The 19,651-nt window shown below is 49.1% G+C and overlaps 2 protein-coding genes across 3 annotated transcripts in view; one reads left to right on the top strand and one right to left on the bottom strand.

Moving 5' to 3' along the window:
• LOC122392116 (guanine nucleotide-binding protein G(q) subunit alpha-like) overlaps positions 1-19,651 on the bottom strand; it is a 61,069-nt gene that overhangs the window by 11,650 nt on the left and 29,768 nt on the right. The window contains exon 8 of one of the 2 annotated variants that reach the window (XM_043386674.1): positions 12,235-12,614. The exons of the other annotated variant lie outside the window; for it this stretch is intronic. Coding sequence (XP_043242609.1) covers positions 12,577-12,614 — 38 coding nt within the window. The 3' untranslated portion in view covers positions 12,235-12,576. Of the gene's footprint in view, positions 1-12,234; positions 12,615-19,651 lie in introns of those variants that run through there. 2 annotated transcript variants of the gene reach the window in all.
• On the top strand, positions 15,703-17,911 carry LOC122392115 (blastula protease 10-like). The gene is made up of 2 exons (XM_043386671.1): positions 15,703-15,807; positions 16,367-17,911. The coding sequence occupies exons 1-2, from the start codon at positions 15,757-15,759 to the stop codon at positions 17,705-17,707; spliced, it is 1,392 nt and encodes a 463-aa protein (XP_043242606.1). The 5' UTR covers positions 15,703-15,756; the 3' UTR covers positions 17,708-17,911.

Genomic DNA, 19,651 nt, shown 5'->3' with positions numbered 1-19,651 from the left:
ACTTGGAAGCTACCCTGACCCACTGACCAAGTAAGTGTCAAACTTATTTGATTTGCAAGTCATCAAATCACCATTGAGCAATGAGCATCCAATATAAGCAATGATTCCATGACAGTTCAACTTTTTCGTTTAGCAGGTTTTCGTCGGACAATTTTTCGTCTGCAGATTTTCGTCCGCAGACTTCGTCTATGCATTTTTCGCCTGTGCATATCTAAGTCCGCGCATTTTTTCGTAAGGACATTTTCCGCCTCGTCCAGACGAAAAAAATGCCGGACAGAAAAATACTCCGACGAAAAATGCACCAAATCAATTCGTACAGACGAATAAATGCAAGACGAAAAAGTCAGACGAAAATCTGCCGACGAAAAACCGTCTGACAAAAAAAATTGTCATATGGAATTTTGTTCAGAGCCTTCAAGCTTATGTGAATGAACAGTAAGTAAGGTTTGCGCTCGCTGATGCTCTAATTCTATTGGCTTAATCGATCAGTTTTTTGTGTGAGCGCTCGCGAAAACAAGACTTAGAACATATTTCAGTTTTTATCCAGGGCCCTGTTCGGTCGCTGTTTTTATATCAGCGTGCGGCTTGGCCTCTCATTGGTCTAACGAATAGATCACTTGAATTCGACCAATGAGGAGCCAAGAAGTTAGCAGCATGGTCGCAGCCTGCTGATAAATAAACGGGGTGAGAACAGAGCTCTAGGTATTATGTAACTGAATGTGCAGAAAATCGAAAGCATATAACAATCCAATTCAATTTTTCCATTTTTATGAAGCCTGTAGGTTTTATTTCTGGGTTTTTGATCTTGCCTGAAAGAATACTTGGATGTCTGTCTTCAATAACTGTAAGGTTATATCCTACATTCATAATGATCAGGTAAGATTGATTTGAAAGGGACATGACAATGCAAAATGCAAGGTACCTATTACCTACCTATATTTTTATGAACTTGTCAGGCTAAAGAAGGAGAGATTGATATCATGATTCATCTTTAACTTTGACTTGTGTTGAAGCTCCCCCTACCTATGTTGGTAAATGAAAACCACCACAGGTTTGCATAGGTTCTGCCCCTTTCAATGTTGCTGGGCATCCGTTGACAGAATATTTAGAAGTAAGCCTGCTCATCAGAATGTTAGTTTAAGTTCTTGTTGTGGGACCCTGAATACTTTGGATCCTGAGGTGTATTTTTGCCGTGGGACCTTGAGGACTGTGGACCCTGAACTCTGAAGTGTGTACTAATCATGGGACCTTGGGGACTGTGGATCCCGAAATTCACGCTTGTCGTGGGACCCTAGGGACTGTGGATCCTGCAATGCATTCTTGTCGTGGGACCTAGGGGACTGTGGATCCTGCAATGTATATTTGCCGTGGGACCTTGGAAACCTTGGATTCTAGAAATTGAATTTGCCGTGGGACCTTGGAAACCTTGATTCTAGAAATTGAATTTGCCGTGGGACCTTGGAAACCTTGGATTCTAGAAATTGAGTTTGCCGTGGGACCTTGGAAACCTTGGATTCTAGAAATTGAATTTGCCGTGGGACCTTGGAAACCTTGGATTCTAGAAATTGAATTTGCCGTGGGACCTTGAGGATCCTGGATCTTGATTTTTGGTCACGGCACAAGTCTGATAGGTATAATTGCAGCTACGAGTATTGTTTTCTGCGATAGGGTGTTCATTTGCCAGAGACTCTAAGGCCTTTTTAGAGTCTTTAAAGGACTAGTTTTAACCAGACGTCAAAAAGTTTCACTCTACCTGCCCGATTCATAGGCTAACGTAGGTAAGTGGACGCCTGCAATTGGCATTGCGACTGGGGAGATTGTTTCGCAAAAAGTCTTCTTCACAGGTAACTAATCAAACTTAGAATGTATAAATCGAAAAATATTTTTATAGATCAGATACTACTACAGTTTGTCGCATATACCAGCCACAAACATGCCTCGAAAATCTGAGACAACACATTTTTTGGCGGTCTAGTGTCCTTCTTGTAGCAATTATCGACGGAACCAACACGGAGCAGCACCAATTAGCGATCATTAAACAAAACACTCGAGCGGAGCGGCCATCGCCGTGACTATCAATGAGCAGTCGGCTCCGTGATGGTCGCTCGTCACGGTCTGTCGTACGCGCTCAGACAAGCAGTTGGTTACTTATTCACCAGGGAAGGGCGGCCCGACCGACCGAGGAGTATGCCAATGATTGGTGTCGGGCCGCGACCAACTGAATCACAGCTTCGCCGATCAAACTGTCAACAACGATTGTCGCATCTATCCGGTGTTTGCTAGAACCTGAGAACGGTACAGCGGTCGCCGAGGGGAGCGGTGAACAGTCGCGAGACGCCTCGCCCGCACGCCACACATGATAAGCGTGAGGCCGTCTAGTGAATCCACCCACTTGCCGTCTCATGAGTGGCGTGCGCTCGGTTCATTATCTCGCCTCTAGCCTGACGTTGTCCCCTCCTGCGCTCGGCGACCGACGGTGTAGTCGGTTTAAATTTAGTCCACGGTGCCAGACTATTATGTTAGGCCGGACGACGGCAGCTCATGCGACTTCGTCACGCCTGCGTATACCGTGTAAAATCAGAGCGTCGCCCAGACGGCTTTCGTGACAACCAGCGTCATGGCGCTACACCGTAGTAGTTAGCTGTATATCCAAGATAAGCTTGAAATAATAGCCTAGTCGCAGCCCACGCCACGGGCGTATGATCACGGCAGTCCCGTTCAAGCTTAGCATTGCACGAACACATCTACCTTAACAAGGTATGACAAAGTAACTATGAACCCGACACACATTAGATACTCAACCTCTCATCACCACTTATCGTCCCTCTGTTGGTTTGCCGTCTGTTGGTTATAGCTATCATCTATCCTTTCTGTTTCGATCACAGCCTTTCGATTCTGTTGCCTGCCAGCCTGCGCGGCGCTCTGTCCTATCTCGCTGACCTGCTGACCGGGCGGCACCTATCAGAAAACGGTCGCAGGCCGCGCCAACCCCGTCTGACCCGGAATCAGCGCCAGGGGTGCGTCAAACGGGAGGCCATCAGTCACACGGTGCCAGGGGCGGAACTAATTCAATAGGCACCCGGCGCCGACCCGGTCCCGGCTGGTTCCGGTCGACCCCGCACACAATATGGATAGGCCACGTGCCGTACGTCGGCCCCAAGGAGGTGTGAAACGACCCGCGATTGGCCAGGATTAGGCGACTGACTGTGATCGGTTAGAGATGTTAGTGGAACTCGTCAGTGGTTTGAGTGTTTGGTGTGAGGAGAAATGGCGATTGCTTAGTATTGATTTAAAGCGATGTGCGTATTTAAAGAACATAAGAATGAAAAAGAAGAAAGTGTTCAATACTTCACAATATAAGTGCACCTATGTGCACTACATTCTTTGCTTTGAGGCGGGAAGTCGCAGATAAAAATAAAATGGCACCAATAAACAAGTAGAAGGAAGTTAGCTCATTTCTTATGCTACACACATCCCCAACAAAGCAGACCCACGGACAGCCTTTTCCAAGCGAGCGGTAGCATCACATCAAGATCTTTACTTTTGGTGTAATTTCAGGTCAGTCGATTTTCAATCATTCTTCAACCCTAGCATCCGCTTCTATACAGCATGACTTAACAGAAGTCCATATTCACAAAACAAACGTTGAAGTCTTTAACCGAAGACTTTGATCCAGTGACATCCAGTGATGGCTGTGCGGATTTTACAACGTGCCATTCCTTATTCATCCGTTTGATCAATAATGATGCTCGGTGACAGGGGGACGGGGTAAATAGTTAATCAGCTCGCCGGCTGGGCTGCTGCCACCAGAAATAGCGTCCGTCAAAGCTTCGGCTACGTGACGCTCCCGGGAGAAGTGAATGACACGGCGTCGGGGGAGAATCATTCACTCGTTAGCGGGGGAGCCTTTGTTGGTGCGCACCTAGGGTAGAACTAGAGACCTTTATGTAATGCACTTCCTGTCTGACGGGATGTCTTTGCACAACCTCGGGGCTGTTAGATCTAACCAAAGACCTCTGTACGACTTACAGGCTTCCACAAATGTTTCAGACATACAGATTCAGAAGAAAAAAAAACGGAATAAAAAGTACAAAGAAATGCAGCCAATCCGCATCTTGCAACAGAAAATGTTATTTTATTAGCAAACCAATTTCAGAAAAGTTATGTAACGGTTACGATCGATATAAAAAGGAACAAAAATTCACATCACCCGAATAGCATATACCTAGCTGCTTTTTCTTTGTGCAGAGAACGGTTGTCCGTGCCTAGATTCTAGAATGAAGAAGTCATGAAAAAGAAGTGCTAAATATCAGCTCAATAAGTAGGGATGTGATTAGCCAGTGTCAACAAATGGTTCCAAAGTACAGAGTTCGCATTGACAATTAGCGCCATTCGCTAATGCACCCTTCGCCACGCAATAGTTCACGTGATATAACGAAGCTGTCGTGACATATGCTTTGATTAGTACCGCACACGAGCGACATCGATGTAAAAAAAATCACCGAATTCAGCAAAAACAAGCGTAGACTTCCGGTTTCACCGTTCACGCGATGCCTACGAGAGAATGTAATGGGATCGAAACGTTCACCTGCGTTGGTAGGCTGACCCGCAAAACTCGGAAGCGCGGCGACGCAGCGTGGCCCTGAGAGCCTCGGCGGCAGGACAGGGCGCTATTGCCGCGCCGTTTTCTTATGTGACCGGCAGTGTCCCACCGGCAGGGAACACTACGGCAAAACTAAACAGGCGGTGAGGCCAGCTGACTGTTTCTTGAGGGAAGCAAGACGCTACCCAAACTAAGTCATGACCTTGAACTAGGTCTTGCACTGAAAGAATGCCAACTACTTTTAATTTAAAACAGACTTACATCTTAAAGCTCCTTTGAACTAAACAATAAAATGAGTTCATCCCACCAACAATATAACTAGGATAAAATGACAGAACAAGGTAACTCAGTACCCGAACTTCAAATGAAGTACAAAGTTTTAGCATTGCTCAGACATCCAAAAAGATGACTCGAAGCTTTTGAGGAATCCGGTAGTTCCCACATCATTTACATTCGCGCTGCTCGGCGCCACTGCTTTTCACTCTCTGCCCTCGCAAACTTTCGGCCCTTTGCATGCATTCAATCTCGCATACCGCTCAAACGCTTGGGAAATGCCACAACAAGCGAGAGGTTCGTTCCAACTCTGGCACGCTAGGATACCGGTCATCGTTAGCACCGGTATAACTCGTGCGAAGGTGTCCAGAAGCCTGGGTATGACGATGCCTGGACAGATCAGTAGTTATGGGACATCGGCGTCCAATTCCACTGTTCGGTGGATAAATCACCTAACACAGAGCATTGTGGTAACCTGCGGTCTGCCGGCCGGGCCGGGCCGTTGGCCAGTTGGCCAATGTGCGTGACCAGGCGGAAGGATTAGCTGCCAACTACTCCACCGTGTGACCGCTCCCGGCGGCCCGTTGTCCGGTCCCCGCGCCGGTAAAAACGGCAACAGTTGGCCGCCGCAGATTACCGGAAAGGCCGAAACTATTAGATGTATCTCGATTCACATATGCATCTCAAATGCATTGCATCTGTACTAATCGATCGATCCTGCTAGTAGGAATCCAGTGAGAGATATGGATGCCCAATGTCTACGGTTCTCTACACACCAAATTTATTTTCACCTTAAATATTTGATAATTCAAGTAGCATTCTGATTCTGCTGAACAATTTAAAATGATGTCTGCATCATTTGGCATATACTCTGAACCCTGCTTTATTTTTATTTTTTATACACTCGGGCGTAGAGATGACCATTATTATTTTCATAACAAGACCACGCGGCACGCAGTATATTAATTAAGGCTTTAAAGTTCGAGCCAAGATGTTCGAGCGTAAGGAAATTTGTGTTTCAAAAAGCTGTTTGTGCATGGTTAGCAGTTTGCCTACCACCGCCAACGTACAAATTCCAATCACATTACATAACGGGAGACGCTTCGATGCTTCAACAGTTACGAGCTTATTTAAGAATCGCCTCAGGATTCTCAGCAACAAGAGTTTAACTCGGTTAACTTTAAAGTGATTGCCATTAGGCTCTGGTTAGCTGATTAAATGAACCAGGGTAACCAAAGATGGGCTTTAGCACTCGAGGGCCATGCTGTGCCTGACAAAATCCTTACGCATTCTGTCACACCAATGATTGTCAAGAGACCTGAGACAACTAAAAAAGTGTCAAACATACGCATTATTTTAGAACTTATCAATTATTATAGCTTATTATTTTTCACCATTGTGAGAACATGTGGATACGAACAATGACTCACGACATATGAAATGAATATCGGTGGGACTATGCTTTCGAGAAAGGGATAACAAGAAGAAGAAGAAAAAAATTGAAGCGTCTGATATTCATTGATGAAAAAGTCGATGTGAAGAAAAATTGCGGAAGAAGCAGCAGCGCTCAAAACAATAATTAATGAAAAGGTAGACCGGAAGATGCATATATGATGCATTACGTACGCATTAACTAATGACGCATTCAAATATTACACACTTTGTTACATAATCACTTATTTAAACTGCAAAGATCAATGAAATTAAGTTACAAGATAACTGCTGCCAAAACATGTTTATCTCCAGCATAAAGATTGATTTTCGCGTAAATGTCGCAGAGCCAGCACACCATCGTTTTGCCACTGAATGAACTTGATAAGAGTGCAAACTGACACCAACGGTAAACTGCATTTCTGGCTATTCGGCCCTGACGCTGAATGTTTCAGACTCGTGCAGATGCACTGTCTCTCCACAAGCCGAGTTTGTTCGGGGGCAGCGACATCGCGAAAGCACCATCCCACTGCGCCCACGCCTGGTCTACCGCTGACGAATTTGTTCAAAAGTTTACCGCGACAAAGGTTAATGGCGACAGGGCGCATCCAAATCTAGCCGTTGAAGCATCTCTAGTTTGTTTCTTCATAGCATGGACGCGATGCAAAGTAAGCATGTAGATGCGCTACGCAAAGGCGGTTGCATCGACGCGCAAATAGCTACGGGTAATTGTGCAGCATATGAAAATGGGTATAGACTATAGCAAGATATATGTCACTAAATATTTGCGGCCAAAATCATTTTATGTGGATGATAACGAAGCGTGACGCACAGATAAAAAATCCTTCGAAGATCGCATTAGTCCTTTTACAAAACACAACAAATCATCCAGTGCGCTCGTGGAATGTCAACTCTTCTTGCTTTGCTTAGTAGTTAAAAACTGCACGGTACAAACTTTACCCACGGGTATCAATTATCACTGCGTCAACTAAGGCAAAACAAGTGATTACATCGCTTCATATGAAACATGAACATCACCTTCTGACTTGCCCCCAATATCACTGGTAGAAATACCAAGCACGACTCCACAGCCACTTCGAACACACGGCGTAGGCCGCTGCCATGCGACATAGGAGCGGGGGAATCACACATCCATTGCTTACCACCTGGATGACCCCAATGAACCGCAATGGCACCCTTTAGGACAGACCAACCACCGATAAATGGATGCAACAGAACAACCAATATCCTGTTCTGACATTGCAGGAATTACAGAAGAGGTAAATATGAAGTTCACTACAAGTTTCTGCTGAGGTCACTCAGACAATGCAATGTAAGAACAAAGTATCTCTCGACTATAGCAATCCACGAGGTGTAAATTGACGCGGAAGACTGCCAGCAGCAGAGCACCTAGGGGACTACGATGATCCCCTGACCGAAATGGCAAAGAAAAGCTCAATGAGCATTGAACCGTCTAAAAAAAAATCACCCCAAAAAGCTGAGACTTTACGTTTATGAGATATTCTTGAGTTTCGTAGAAGAGATCGAATTCAATTTTCGGATTTCATTCATGCGTTTATGTGATATGACTTTTGACCAAATTGGTTTGTACAATCGGTGACAATTATAAACATTCAGCACACAGTCCAAAGATATGTATCCGACACTTAGATTAGACGACGATACATTTAGATTATTAAATTAGAAGACAACACATTATCTGGATGCAAATGATAGGAAAGCTCCCAGACAGATTATGAATACCGAAAACACTCTATATAAGTTAGCGATATGATCGAAACTATCACCACACGAGATTAATTCACGGCAACTCAACCAATAGCAAACTCAGCACTATTTACTTGCCACTAACCAGGCGGATATGCCCTGCGATAAGCGCCCAGCCACTTACCGAGATCACACCATCGCTCGTGCCGACGTCGAGTCCCGGAGGCCGGGTGTGGGGACAGCACAGTGACCGTGGCGCGGCACCCGACCCGACCCGACCCGGCGGTCGCTGTAGCTACCACCGACTGGCTCGCGCCGGTCACCGCCGGTCGCCAGCGAGGCGCGCGCGTGAGCGACGCGCCGGTCGGGCCGCGCGACACGCGCCACGAGCGCCGCCGGCGCCGGGCCGCGCGCGCGCGCGTCCGCCTGCAGAAGCTCCGAGATGAGAGCCGGTTCGCCGACAGAGCAGCGGAGCCGGCGGCGCCAAACGCTGCGCTGTATCGATTCCAGCAGCATCAGCTGTGGGCCCGTGTTGCACGGAGCCACAGCAGTCGAAACCGCGGTACACCAGCGGCCAACAGACAGCAGCAGCGGGTAAGAAAGGCACCAGCAACCCAGCGGCCGCTCTTCCCTTACGAGTTCAGTCGGCCGCCCGACTATTGATAAAAGAGGTCAATAGAACGTATTCCCGGCGCAAAACGGCCACGTCGGGTCAACAGACGAGGCAGATAGAGAAGTCATGGATGAGGCGGCGGCAGCGCCGGAGGAGGGAGGACGGCCCATGGCCGCTGATAGGCGCGGGTCGGAGATGGAGGGCGCCCGTGCGGCACCTCGACCCCGTCCCGGCGGCAGTTCGAAGCGGCCGCCGGAATATGCAGGCCGCTCGGCGGCCCGGTCACGGCGGATGTCCGGTCGGAGATAGGGCCGGCCGCGCTCCGCCGCCCCGGCCGCCGCTCACCGGTCTCTCCGGCTAATCCGGGTTTGCTGCACTTATTGATAGGATAAAGTATATTGTACTCGACATCAGACGCCAGCATTACACATAATATATAGATCATGCATTATGCAGGTCCGCTGACGGCGAGTATTCCAAGTGTTTTGTTACTATCGAATTAGACGAAAGAAAACAACCTTCAAAGTAACTATTGACCAGTCAAGAATGATTAAAATTACATGACTTGTGTCATGACTGAAATAGACGCACCTTTCCCTTCCTGATTTGGATCCATAATTTCATCTTTGGATTCATAAAACCCAAACTTTTCAGACAATTTTGGCAGTTCCTATCAAACGTTGATGAGAAATACTAATACTAAGCGCTCGTCAAATGAGAAATGAAATCGGACACAAGGAACATCAAAGTCAAAATAGTGTGATCTAAAAGATCATTTACGGATTTACCATCCAACCCAAAATGATCTGATTTACCATCCAATGCTACTCGGATGATCTACGTGTAAAGGTGCTAATAGTTTGGTAAAATGCATAAAAAAACGTGAAATTCGTTTTTTTCGATACGCAGTCCAACGCTAGAAACCATGCAAGTATCACAAATATAAATAAAAATAGATTTATTACGTCTGATCGTTGACATATTACGCGAATACTCAGCGCTCGGTGAAAGTGAATGTTTGCCGCAGCTCACAGCAGCACACACGCTCTTATATCATATAGGGTTGGAACTGTGGCCGTCATCGTGCCTTCGAGGGTCGCTTAGTTACGGCCACATCACACAATGCGAGAACAACAGAGCTGTTGATTAATTAGACCGTGGGGAGATCAAAACACAACTGCCGGCCCGCTTCTAATCCACACCACCCAGCGAACAACATGAAAGCGGCATAACAAAAACCGGCCAGCCACGGAAAGTCACACTCTATTCTCAGACAAAGTGAGGAATAGAAAGGCTGGCGCAGTGTCTTCCTGGTACCATGTTCACTTAAATGAAACCGTGCTGAAGCCGGAGTCAATGAAGCTCCCTTTGAAGCCCCGTAAAGGCGTGAATGATCGATGGTGTCCGCAGCATTTTATCATCTTAACGTCGGTGTTCGGGCACCGTGAGGGCGCTTTGTGAATTATGCAGCGTTAACTTCTTAATCCTCCGAAGCTAATCTTGGACACCACGCAGCCTGGCCCGTGCCGCTCCTACGAGGCGAAAAAAGCCCTAACATTGTAACGGAGAATGAAAATCACACGGTAGAGCAGCCTCAATCCCTGCTCCGATGTTTTCCTGTATCAGAATACAAGCCTCGCCAGCCAGAGGGCCTATCTATAATAACAACTCGCAGAGAGATTCGCCACAACAGGCCAAACAGGGGCTCAGGAAGCATGTAAGTTACTTTTCAGCACTCTGTGTCCGCTGGGTTCGCTGCAAGGAATAAAACATCACAGCGACGGCGATAAGCGTTATTTTTAAACGTTCTGAATAAGAGATCGGGGTAATATTATTTTACTAATAGCGCTGATGAATTTAGGAAAAAGTTTGAATAAATCAACATTTTTTAACACAATATTTTGTCTTTGATGAAACCGGCTGTGTAACGATTGGCGAAGCTGGCCGCTGCCAGCCCGATGTCCGTTGGTCGGTTTCGCCTGCAGCCCCCTTTCACGCATGTGTAGGTACCACGCATGTGCCCCCTTCCCTTCTTCCACGCATGTAGGTACCGCGCTAAGTCCCGTAAAGGTGTTGTACCCTACCGGGGCTGACCTCCAGCCTTGGTATTTTATTGACGCGTATGCACGAGCCAGACCAGATGTGTTGAGCTGAAATTATAAATTAAAAAATCCGGTGTAGCGACTTCCTAAACTGAACATTGGTTTCAGTCACCAAACTAGCCATTGTGAATGACCATCACGATAGCGTCCACACTCCACAGCATAGCTATCGTCTTCGCCAACGAAAGTAAAAAGCGGCGAGATAACACAAGCGCATCGGTGCCATTGAAAATCTCAGACGGTTGAATATAAGCATGTATGTGTCTAGAGACTACTTCAATTTGGGTGAGTTTTGTTTATATATAGCTCTCCTTCTGCACTTACAAGCTTCTTTTCATTTATCAGTTGGGGATGACTTGGATGTAACTTGCTTCACTCGCTTCATTCGAAACAACGCTGTTGCTTGCGTTGTGAAAGAGGGAAGGAAGTTGCGATTCTGCGCGTCACCTGCATTGTTTGCGGCATAAAACGATCAAGTGCAGTGTTCAGTTGAAAATCACAGCAACACTGTTTTACATATCTGCCATCCACATTTCAGCCTTCCCAATGTACAAAGAACAACGACCAAGCAGTAAGCACTGCAAAGGTTAAACATATCGAAACCACCAATACAGTGCAGAGCTGCAGCAGCGGGTTAGGGTCCCGCCGGGCCAACCAGGTCGATGGCTCAGGCTCGGCGAGGCCGTTAGGCAAGACCGATTGACGATCTTATGCAAGGTCCCTGAGCGGACCACCGAGCGTGCGTGTGGGAAGCTGTGGGAGTTGAGTCTGCACGTGGTAAAACGGCTTCACTCTGAGAAGTGGCAATGAAAATGCCCGGTCAACGAAACCATTAGCAAGTTCTCTTTGTGGAAGCAGATGGATAAACTCACAGCACGACTAATCACAGGCTACAGGAAAACAGTCCTAGCGTCCTTTACGCCCCAGTCTCAGCATGTTCAGTTATATAATTGGTTGGGTTAGGGTAAATTTTTCAGACAGCAACAATGCCATAATTCGCAGTGACAGTGCACCCGTTACTTTTCAAACTTCTGTATTTTTCACTTAACCTTTCAATGAGCGCTAGCTGATATTTTGAACTAAGCACAAAAACAATGCTGGAGAGAGACAGCTGTCTGACATCCAAGGCATTAGCTTTATCTTACATTACGTCGAGCGCTTACCGACATTATCTTCCGAGCTGCTAACCGGCTTCATACGTCAAAGACAATCCCATTCCGTCTGGTCGAATGTCAAGCGAAGCGGTTTCCACCACTGTATTTTTGTTGACAACATGAAAGTCAATTTGTCTAATATCATGTAAGAGCATATTTCCGATACAGAAAGGCACGCTTGCTTGAACAAGAACAGCCACGGTGACCAGAATCGCATGCTTGTTGCCATGGGGTAGCATTCCTAGTTGTTTGTAACATCCACGAGCTGAAAAGAAGCTGATGGACAGTGATAAAGCAATTATTTGTATTGAACATACACGGTGTCTGACCAGAAACTCAAATTAAGCCGATTAAATTAACAATAGGTTTGGAAGATATCGTCCATTATGCGACAAACACAACAAAATATCGTGTAGTTGATAATGGAATAATGACATAAGCAAATGGGTAGGCTGCGGAATGAGCTTCTAATCACTGTGCGGGCAGCCAAGCACCTCGTGAACGCACAGCTGGTGCTCGTAGTAGTCGCTTAGCACTGTCTGGCACGCCGAGCCGCTCGTGCCCGGCGGACAGTGGCACACACAGTCGGCCGACACGTAGCCGCCGTTCCGACACGGCGGTGGGCTGCTGCACAGCTCCTCGCAGCGGTACAGCCGGTTCATGAGCGCCACGTCACGGAAGGAGGGCCTGTCGCGCTGTCCGATCAGACCCTGCAGCGTCGGGTTCTGGGTCAAGATGGTTGGTTTACCGTTTGACGAGAAATAGAACGTACCGTAATGCATTACAGAGCTAAGGTCGTAAGGCACATCTTTGTTCTGTGTATCGAACATAGCAAAGTTACTTTTGAATTCTTCATCTATATTGTCCCACAGAATCGTAACCTGGTCGTCGCGGTCGGAGCGCGACTGTTCGTGGAAGAATCCGAGCGAGTGGGCGATCTCGTGGGTTACGGTACCGAGACCAGTGCATCCGGTGCCCAGGCTCAGCGCCTGCACACGTGTCGCCAGTTCTTTGGAAACACAGCCAACAAAGGACCAGCAACCCTCCTCGGCAACAAAGCGGACGCGAGGGAGATGGCTTGACTCGGACACCTCCTCAAACTCGATACAGGTGTGGTCTCGCCAAAACCGGATGCCAGCCTCGATGGCGCTGCGATTGGCGTCGGTAGTGACCTCGTAGTTGTATCGTCTGTTATCCCAGAGCCAGTTCGAAGGCGCGCCCTTGCGGCTGGCTGGTGACCTCAGGAGGTCGCCCTCCTCCAGGATGCCGTAAGGCGTCAGAACAGGGTTGGTCTCGTGAAAGTCAACAGCACTGATTGCTGTGGCTCCAGCCAAATTCCCGGAACAAATTGTTAGTACCTGCAAAAGAAGCCATTAGGTTAAAAGCATGGCATTCGTGGAGCCAAAGGATTCGAGTGATAGCAAACAGCAGGTGATAACAAAGGATTAGGAGGAGGCAATAGCATCGGAGCTTTAAGAATCAGTAAAATAGTGTGTAGGCATCGGGTAACTAAACGGGCAGGCAATCGGACACAAAAACGACCTGGCAGTGTAGCACTAAACATATGCGTGGCAAACTTCAACATAATTTTTCAACAGAGCAGCTTTTCTTGAATGAAAATAGGGATATAACAGCAATCGTCAAACAGCATAATAAGTTCAAATAGCCGTGTTTCCTGAACAGTATCCATGGACTCACTTGAAACTCCACTGACATACTTACAAAGGGGGGTAGCGGGCAGCAAAAGCTTGAGGTCACTTTGCGAGAGACAAAAATCAGTCAAGGCAAGATTTCTAGCCCAGTTGGTTGATATAAAAGTACGAGCCACTGTAAGACATGTATATCGCAGGTAGCTAAAACCAGCCACTTACCAGAAAAACCAGCATCACGTAGACGAGGGTCAAACATCTTGACCACATCTTCATTGCTGAAATAAATTCTTGATACAGTCGTTTCCCGAATTCCCACCTCCGTCACCACAGATATAGCACATCGGAGAAGACAGACACGAAAGCATGTGCAAGCACCGATAGTGTGAAACTACCGACGATGTCACTGTCGAGTAGTGATGGCCAAGTCGCGTCGCCAGTCGACTGATCACATAAAAACGCTAAACATGTGGCTGAGCCGGACCTAGTGCTCGATCGATCGCATTTGTACAAACAGCTGTGGCGTGTGATAAATGAAACCGCAGATGTGCACTACCCATCAGCTGGGCACTACAATTCATAATAGGAGCGCGATCGCACATAGTGTTGTAGATTATTGATGTCAGAAAATAATTTACAGAACCTAAACGCAAAATGTCGTCCAGGGTTACCCACGTGTCTGGAACCCACAATTGCGTATTAGGCAGATCTTGTGTGCATTGTATAAGGTCCGCAATACGGCGCAGTCACTAGCGCAAATCTGCAGGCATCTTGCATAAAGCCCTTTCACACCTGCCATTTCTACCTACATTGAGAACAAAATAAACAGTTCAGTATTTATTAGGTGACAATGACGTTCTAAGCTGGTCCTGGTGCTAGGTTCATGCAGAACGTTAATGACAAGGTCTCTTTGTCATCAGTGTTTGCTAGACCTTGGAGCCGAGTTTCGCTCTCCGGCACATCGGCCCGTCGCTGGCTCTGGGTCGCAGCCACAGGCACGTACTGCCATGATGAGAGCTACGGAGCCGGGCCCGTCGCATTGAGAACACTCGGACGTGTTCCATGACGGCACTTGGCGGTACCCGACCGTCAAGGAGCCACTAGGCTCGCTCCAGTGGCGGTCTGAAGCGGAGATTCGTGACCCAGGGCCATCAAAGAGGACCGGTGTTACGGGGTTCGTGAACATGGTGCTAGACGCTTGACATGGCAGCATGACTACGCCAGGAAGTAGCCGCAGCATCCTAAATGAATGCTTATTTCTCTCATAAAGCTTAATTGGTAATATATATTTTAGTTTCTTTCATTTGCTTCGGAATTGTGCAAAAAAAAAGATTAACGCATGCCAAACAGTGCAAAGCTATTATGCAATATGCAGCTACATTCAAGGATAACGTCGATAAAAAACATATAAATATAGAGTAGAAATATGTTAAATTCACTCACGCGTTTCCGAGATGTCGCAATATCATGTTCATTTGTAGCGCTCATGACAACGATGAAACGTTACCTACAACAGTCAGTAACATATTCAATAAGGTGTATGAAAAAAGAAATGCAAGATTCGGAAAAAAACGGTTTCCATCTGAATTAAATTCAACGACTTCTTTGTGGGCTTATTTACATTTCAGGTCATTTGAAGAAGGTTAAGCGAGACTGTATGCACATTGCACATCAAACACATGTGTTTTCTTCGCACCCAATAGATAGGCCAAATAAAACCCAGCATGTGCTGCAAAACTAGCCAATGTAAGAAAATCATATGATCAGTAGACCGAGATGAGATGCTGGTGAACAGGTAAGTAAAGCTACATGACAGGTCATCTGGTGCAAATGTGCTTGCCTCTATCCGGATATCCCCAAGCCCCTTCCACCAGACACATCAAAGCCAAAGCATTTGTCACCCCCAGAACAGAGTATATCCGACGCCACAATGCTCCCACGGAAGGATCAAGCGCCAGAGTGACATCCCACGCCATAATCTGCACCATTCCATGTTCCGGTACAACCCCAACTACCACCTAAGCGGTTTGAGCTGCGACAAGTGGTGGCTGATCTCTAGCGCATCCCTCATGTCAATCAACAGTCGGACCCCACCGCTGTGGATTATAGAAGAACGGCGTATATAAGGTGTGGCCAGGTCGACGGTCGACACACTCAGCCCAGTGTCCTGTCACAGTTGGCTCCAGTCTCCTCGCAGACAGTCATGTGGCCTCTCGGTGTCTTTCTGATGTACAGCGCCGTCGTAACAGGCATGGTGAGACTCGCCGACTGCCGGTCCCCATCCAACAGTCGGGACAGGTCGTCCCAAACTTTGGCGCAAGATGGACGGTTCCTGATGTCCCGGTGTCACATTAGGCAGTTGGTTTCGTTATTAAATGTTTGCACGGCGGTTTATGCATAACTCATGACGCCGCTGACAGGGCAGCCAAACTCTGAGAAGCTCACCATTAGTCACTGTGACGTGACCTGACCCGGCGGAAGCCGTTCTTTAGTCGGCATTCACGTATCAAAACGGTGGGGATAGTAAGAGAAACCCGAGACAACTGGGGACAAGTCAGTTCTTTGCCAAATTCAAAACCTTTAAGTATTAGTTGGGGTATATAAAATCAACATAATACCGGACACATAGCTTCAAATGCCCAAATAAATAAATATTGGTTTTGTATGCCACTACCAGGCCATTCAGACTTGCTATGCCAGGTTGTATAGGTTGTGCACAGGTTGTTGTGAGACGAAAAGTTTATAATTATAGCGCCAAAACAGCATGCGTATCCGGCCAATGTCATGTGCTGACCACGATGCAATCTCCTCAGCCACCACCCCAAGACCCGGTGGTTCTGAACGTCACTGTCGAGGAGACCTCGGACCACCTCAGCATCCGGTATGGGGGTCCAGAGGCCACGGCGTCACACGACCAGAAGAGGATCATCGACAAGGAAATCGAGCCCACCGAACTCTGGAACACTGGTGAGCTGTTTACTGACGACCCTGAGCCGCTCGATTTTCACGAGACCAACCCTCTCCTGACGCCTTACGGCCGTCTGGTGGAGGGCGACCTCCTGAGGTCACCGGAGGAGGACCGCAAAGGCGTGACCTCTGGGGAGCTCTGGACGGAACGGCGCTACAACTACGAGATCACCAACGACGCCAGTCGCGCCGCCATCGAGGCCGGCATCAAGTTCTGGCGAGACCACAGCTGCGTCCAGTTCCAGGAGGTGTCCAGCGGCAGCTCCGAGCCACGGGTGCTCTTCGTGGCCGAGTCCGGCTGCTGGTCCATGCTCGGCTGCACAGCAAAGCACGCCTCCTCACGAACACAGAAGCTGAGTCTCGGCTCTGGCTGCACCGGCTTCGGCACCGTCACCCACGAGATCGGCCACTCGCTCGGCTTCTACCACGAACAGTCGCGCTCCGACCGCGACGAGCACGTCGTCATCATGTGGGACAACGTCAAAGAGGCGTACAAGCACAACTTCAAGAAGGTGGACACCACCCAGAACCACGGCGTGCCGTACGACCTCGGCTCCGTCATGCACTACGGCTCGACGTACTTCTCCTCCAGCGGCGGGCCCACCATCCTGACCCGGAACCCGACGCTGCAGGGTCTGATCGGACAGCGCGACAGGCCCTCCTTCCGTGACGTGGCGCTCATGAACCGGCTGTACCGCTGCGAGGAGCTGTGCAGCAGCCCACCACCGTGTCACAACGGCGGCTACGTGTCGACCGACTGCGTGTGCCACTGTCCGCCGGGCACGAGCGGCTCGGCGTGCGAGACGGTGCGTGGCAGCTACTACCCGGCTCCGAGCTGCGGCGGCGAGATCAGCTCCGAGGGCACCGTGAGCAGCCCCGGCTGGCCGGCGCTGTACCCGACCGGTGCCGACTGCTCGTGGTGGGTGCGGCCGCCGACCGGCCGCCGGGCGCGCGTCACCTTCACCACCTTCTCCATCATGCAGCAGGTGAACGGTTCCTGCAAGTACGAGTACCTCTCGGTGCGGCTGGGCGGAGTGCTCGACGGCGGAGAGATGTACTGCAGCAAACAGCTGACGGGCAAACAGCTGACGTCCACCAGCCCCGACGGAGACCTGGTGCTGCGCTTCAAGTCCTACAAGAAGTACTTCATGGGGTCCGGCTTCGTTGCGACTGTCGAGTTTGTGTGAAACGGAGACAGCTGAATGATGGACGGTTATCGCAGTATCACGACCCCTCAGGTTTGAGAGTGGATGTTGGATGAATGTAGTTGATTACCATATATTAGTGCAGGCTACCGATCATTTCGGCTATATTGAATCGTCATAACCATGTTTTTTTCATCAGATGAGTGTGGCTTGGCATGTCGAGTAAATAAAAAGGAGTGCATTGAACTATCCTTTTCAAGAGAGGAGAATCACACAAAACAGAATCAACCTTTATGAAAACGCAAGATAACCTTTATACACTACAGCGTAAGAATCGCTACAACACCTGAAACTAACCAGCTCTTAGCTGGCTCTCAACGCTGACATCTGCACACACAATTTCACCTCGGCGATCTCCTGGAATCTAAATCAATGAATCCTTTATCTGGCTGGCCGGCTCTGATGGTTAGGTCATGGAAGCCGTCAGGGCGCTGTCAGGTCGTCGACGGGACCGGCTAAAACCGGCCACCATTTCAGCGCCGACCATCGGCGCGTTTTCCGCTGACAGGGCCTGTCACCGACGGCCCGGGTGCGGCGTCAGTGCCACCGGTGCCGCCCGCGGCCCGTGCGTGGGGTGAGCCGAGCCTCAATAATGCAGCGGGCGCACTACGGACGACAGGTGTGGCGGGCGACACCGGCCACGCCGCGCCGACCGAGGGGACATAACCGCTGACGGTGCACCGCCGCGAGCCCGGCGGTCCATAACAGACCCCAGGCCGGGCCCAGCTTTGATCCTGCCACCGTGCACCGCCCGGTGTAAGCGTTTGAGAGTTCACAACATCCAGCTACCTCAGATGTGATCAACGAGCATGCTTTCAGAATAGTTGCATGCCGGGATGAACTCCGGACAACCTCTGCGATAACCGTAGATCAGACAACCAACTCTGGCACCGAACTCAGCTGCACTCTGCAGTGAAGCCAACTCAACTTCCCAATCATGTCAGCACCGTGTCGGATGCGGCCGTACACCGATCCCCTCCATCATACTTCTCCACTTGAGCACACAGCAGCGGCCATCGGGGCGGTGGTGGCGGCCACAACTCGTCGCTGGCCCCATCGGGCGGCGCGCGGTCCGTCTGACCACCGGCCAACGGCGGGCCGACACCGTCCGACCTCGGTGCCACGGCCGGTGCTGGGGGTCAGCGGCCGGCCGCCGGGTCCGTCCGGCTCGTAACGACAACCTGGCCGGCTCGAAACAGCCCCGCCAGACGGAGGTGGCGCATTACCGAGCCGTCCGCCCGCTAAAGGCGGCACGGGCCGCGCGGAGGCGGCGAGCGGACGACGGCGGAGCTAGGCGGTAGGGACAGACGGAGCGAGGAAGGGATACATGATCGGTCACCGCGGACTGCCAATAGGTGAAGACACAAAAAGACAGAGAAGTGAAGAACGTATGTAGATGTAGATGGACTTAATTAAGAGTAACCGGTGAACAATAGAAGGCTTATTGGAAATGGCCTATGTAGAGGCACTGATGTGGCATGTGGTGAAAATGGGTCCAAAGGCAGCCTATCTAGACAACGGGAATATATGGGAATTTACCCGAATGAATGAATCTGGAGGCCCATATTTGTCACATAAGAAGCCCTATGTGACCGACAAGATCAAGCAATCAGAATAGACTGAAAGCTAGTTACAAGTCAATGAACAAAAGCTCGGTATAAAGTTGAGAAATTTTCAAACATCCGATCGTTTAACTAGCATAAATACGTGGGCCAGAACAATCCAGAGCGATTTACCGAATCGATCGGGACGACGATACAGCGCATCAGGGCACATAAGCCGATCCCAAATATCGTCCATAAGTCGGCTGCACCATAAGCTTGCTACGGCCTTTGGCGAAATCTTCGGGGCATCGTTCACTAGAGCGCAGCCAAGGCCAAAGCCAAAAGTCGGCACAATGATGCACCGGCATACGTATAGGCAAAT

The sequence above is a fragment of the Amphibalanus amphitrite genome, unplaced genomic scaffold, assembly GCF_019059575.1.
Source record: "Amphibalanus amphitrite isolate SeventyFive unplaced genomic scaffold, NRLGWU_Aamphi_draft 000469F_arrow, whole genome shotgun sequence".
Lineage (NCBI taxonomy): Eukaryota > Metazoa > Arthropoda > Thecostraca > Balanomorpha > Balanidae > Amphibalanus > Amphibalanus amphitrite.
This window is presented reverse-complemented; position numbering and strand designations above follow the sequence as displayed.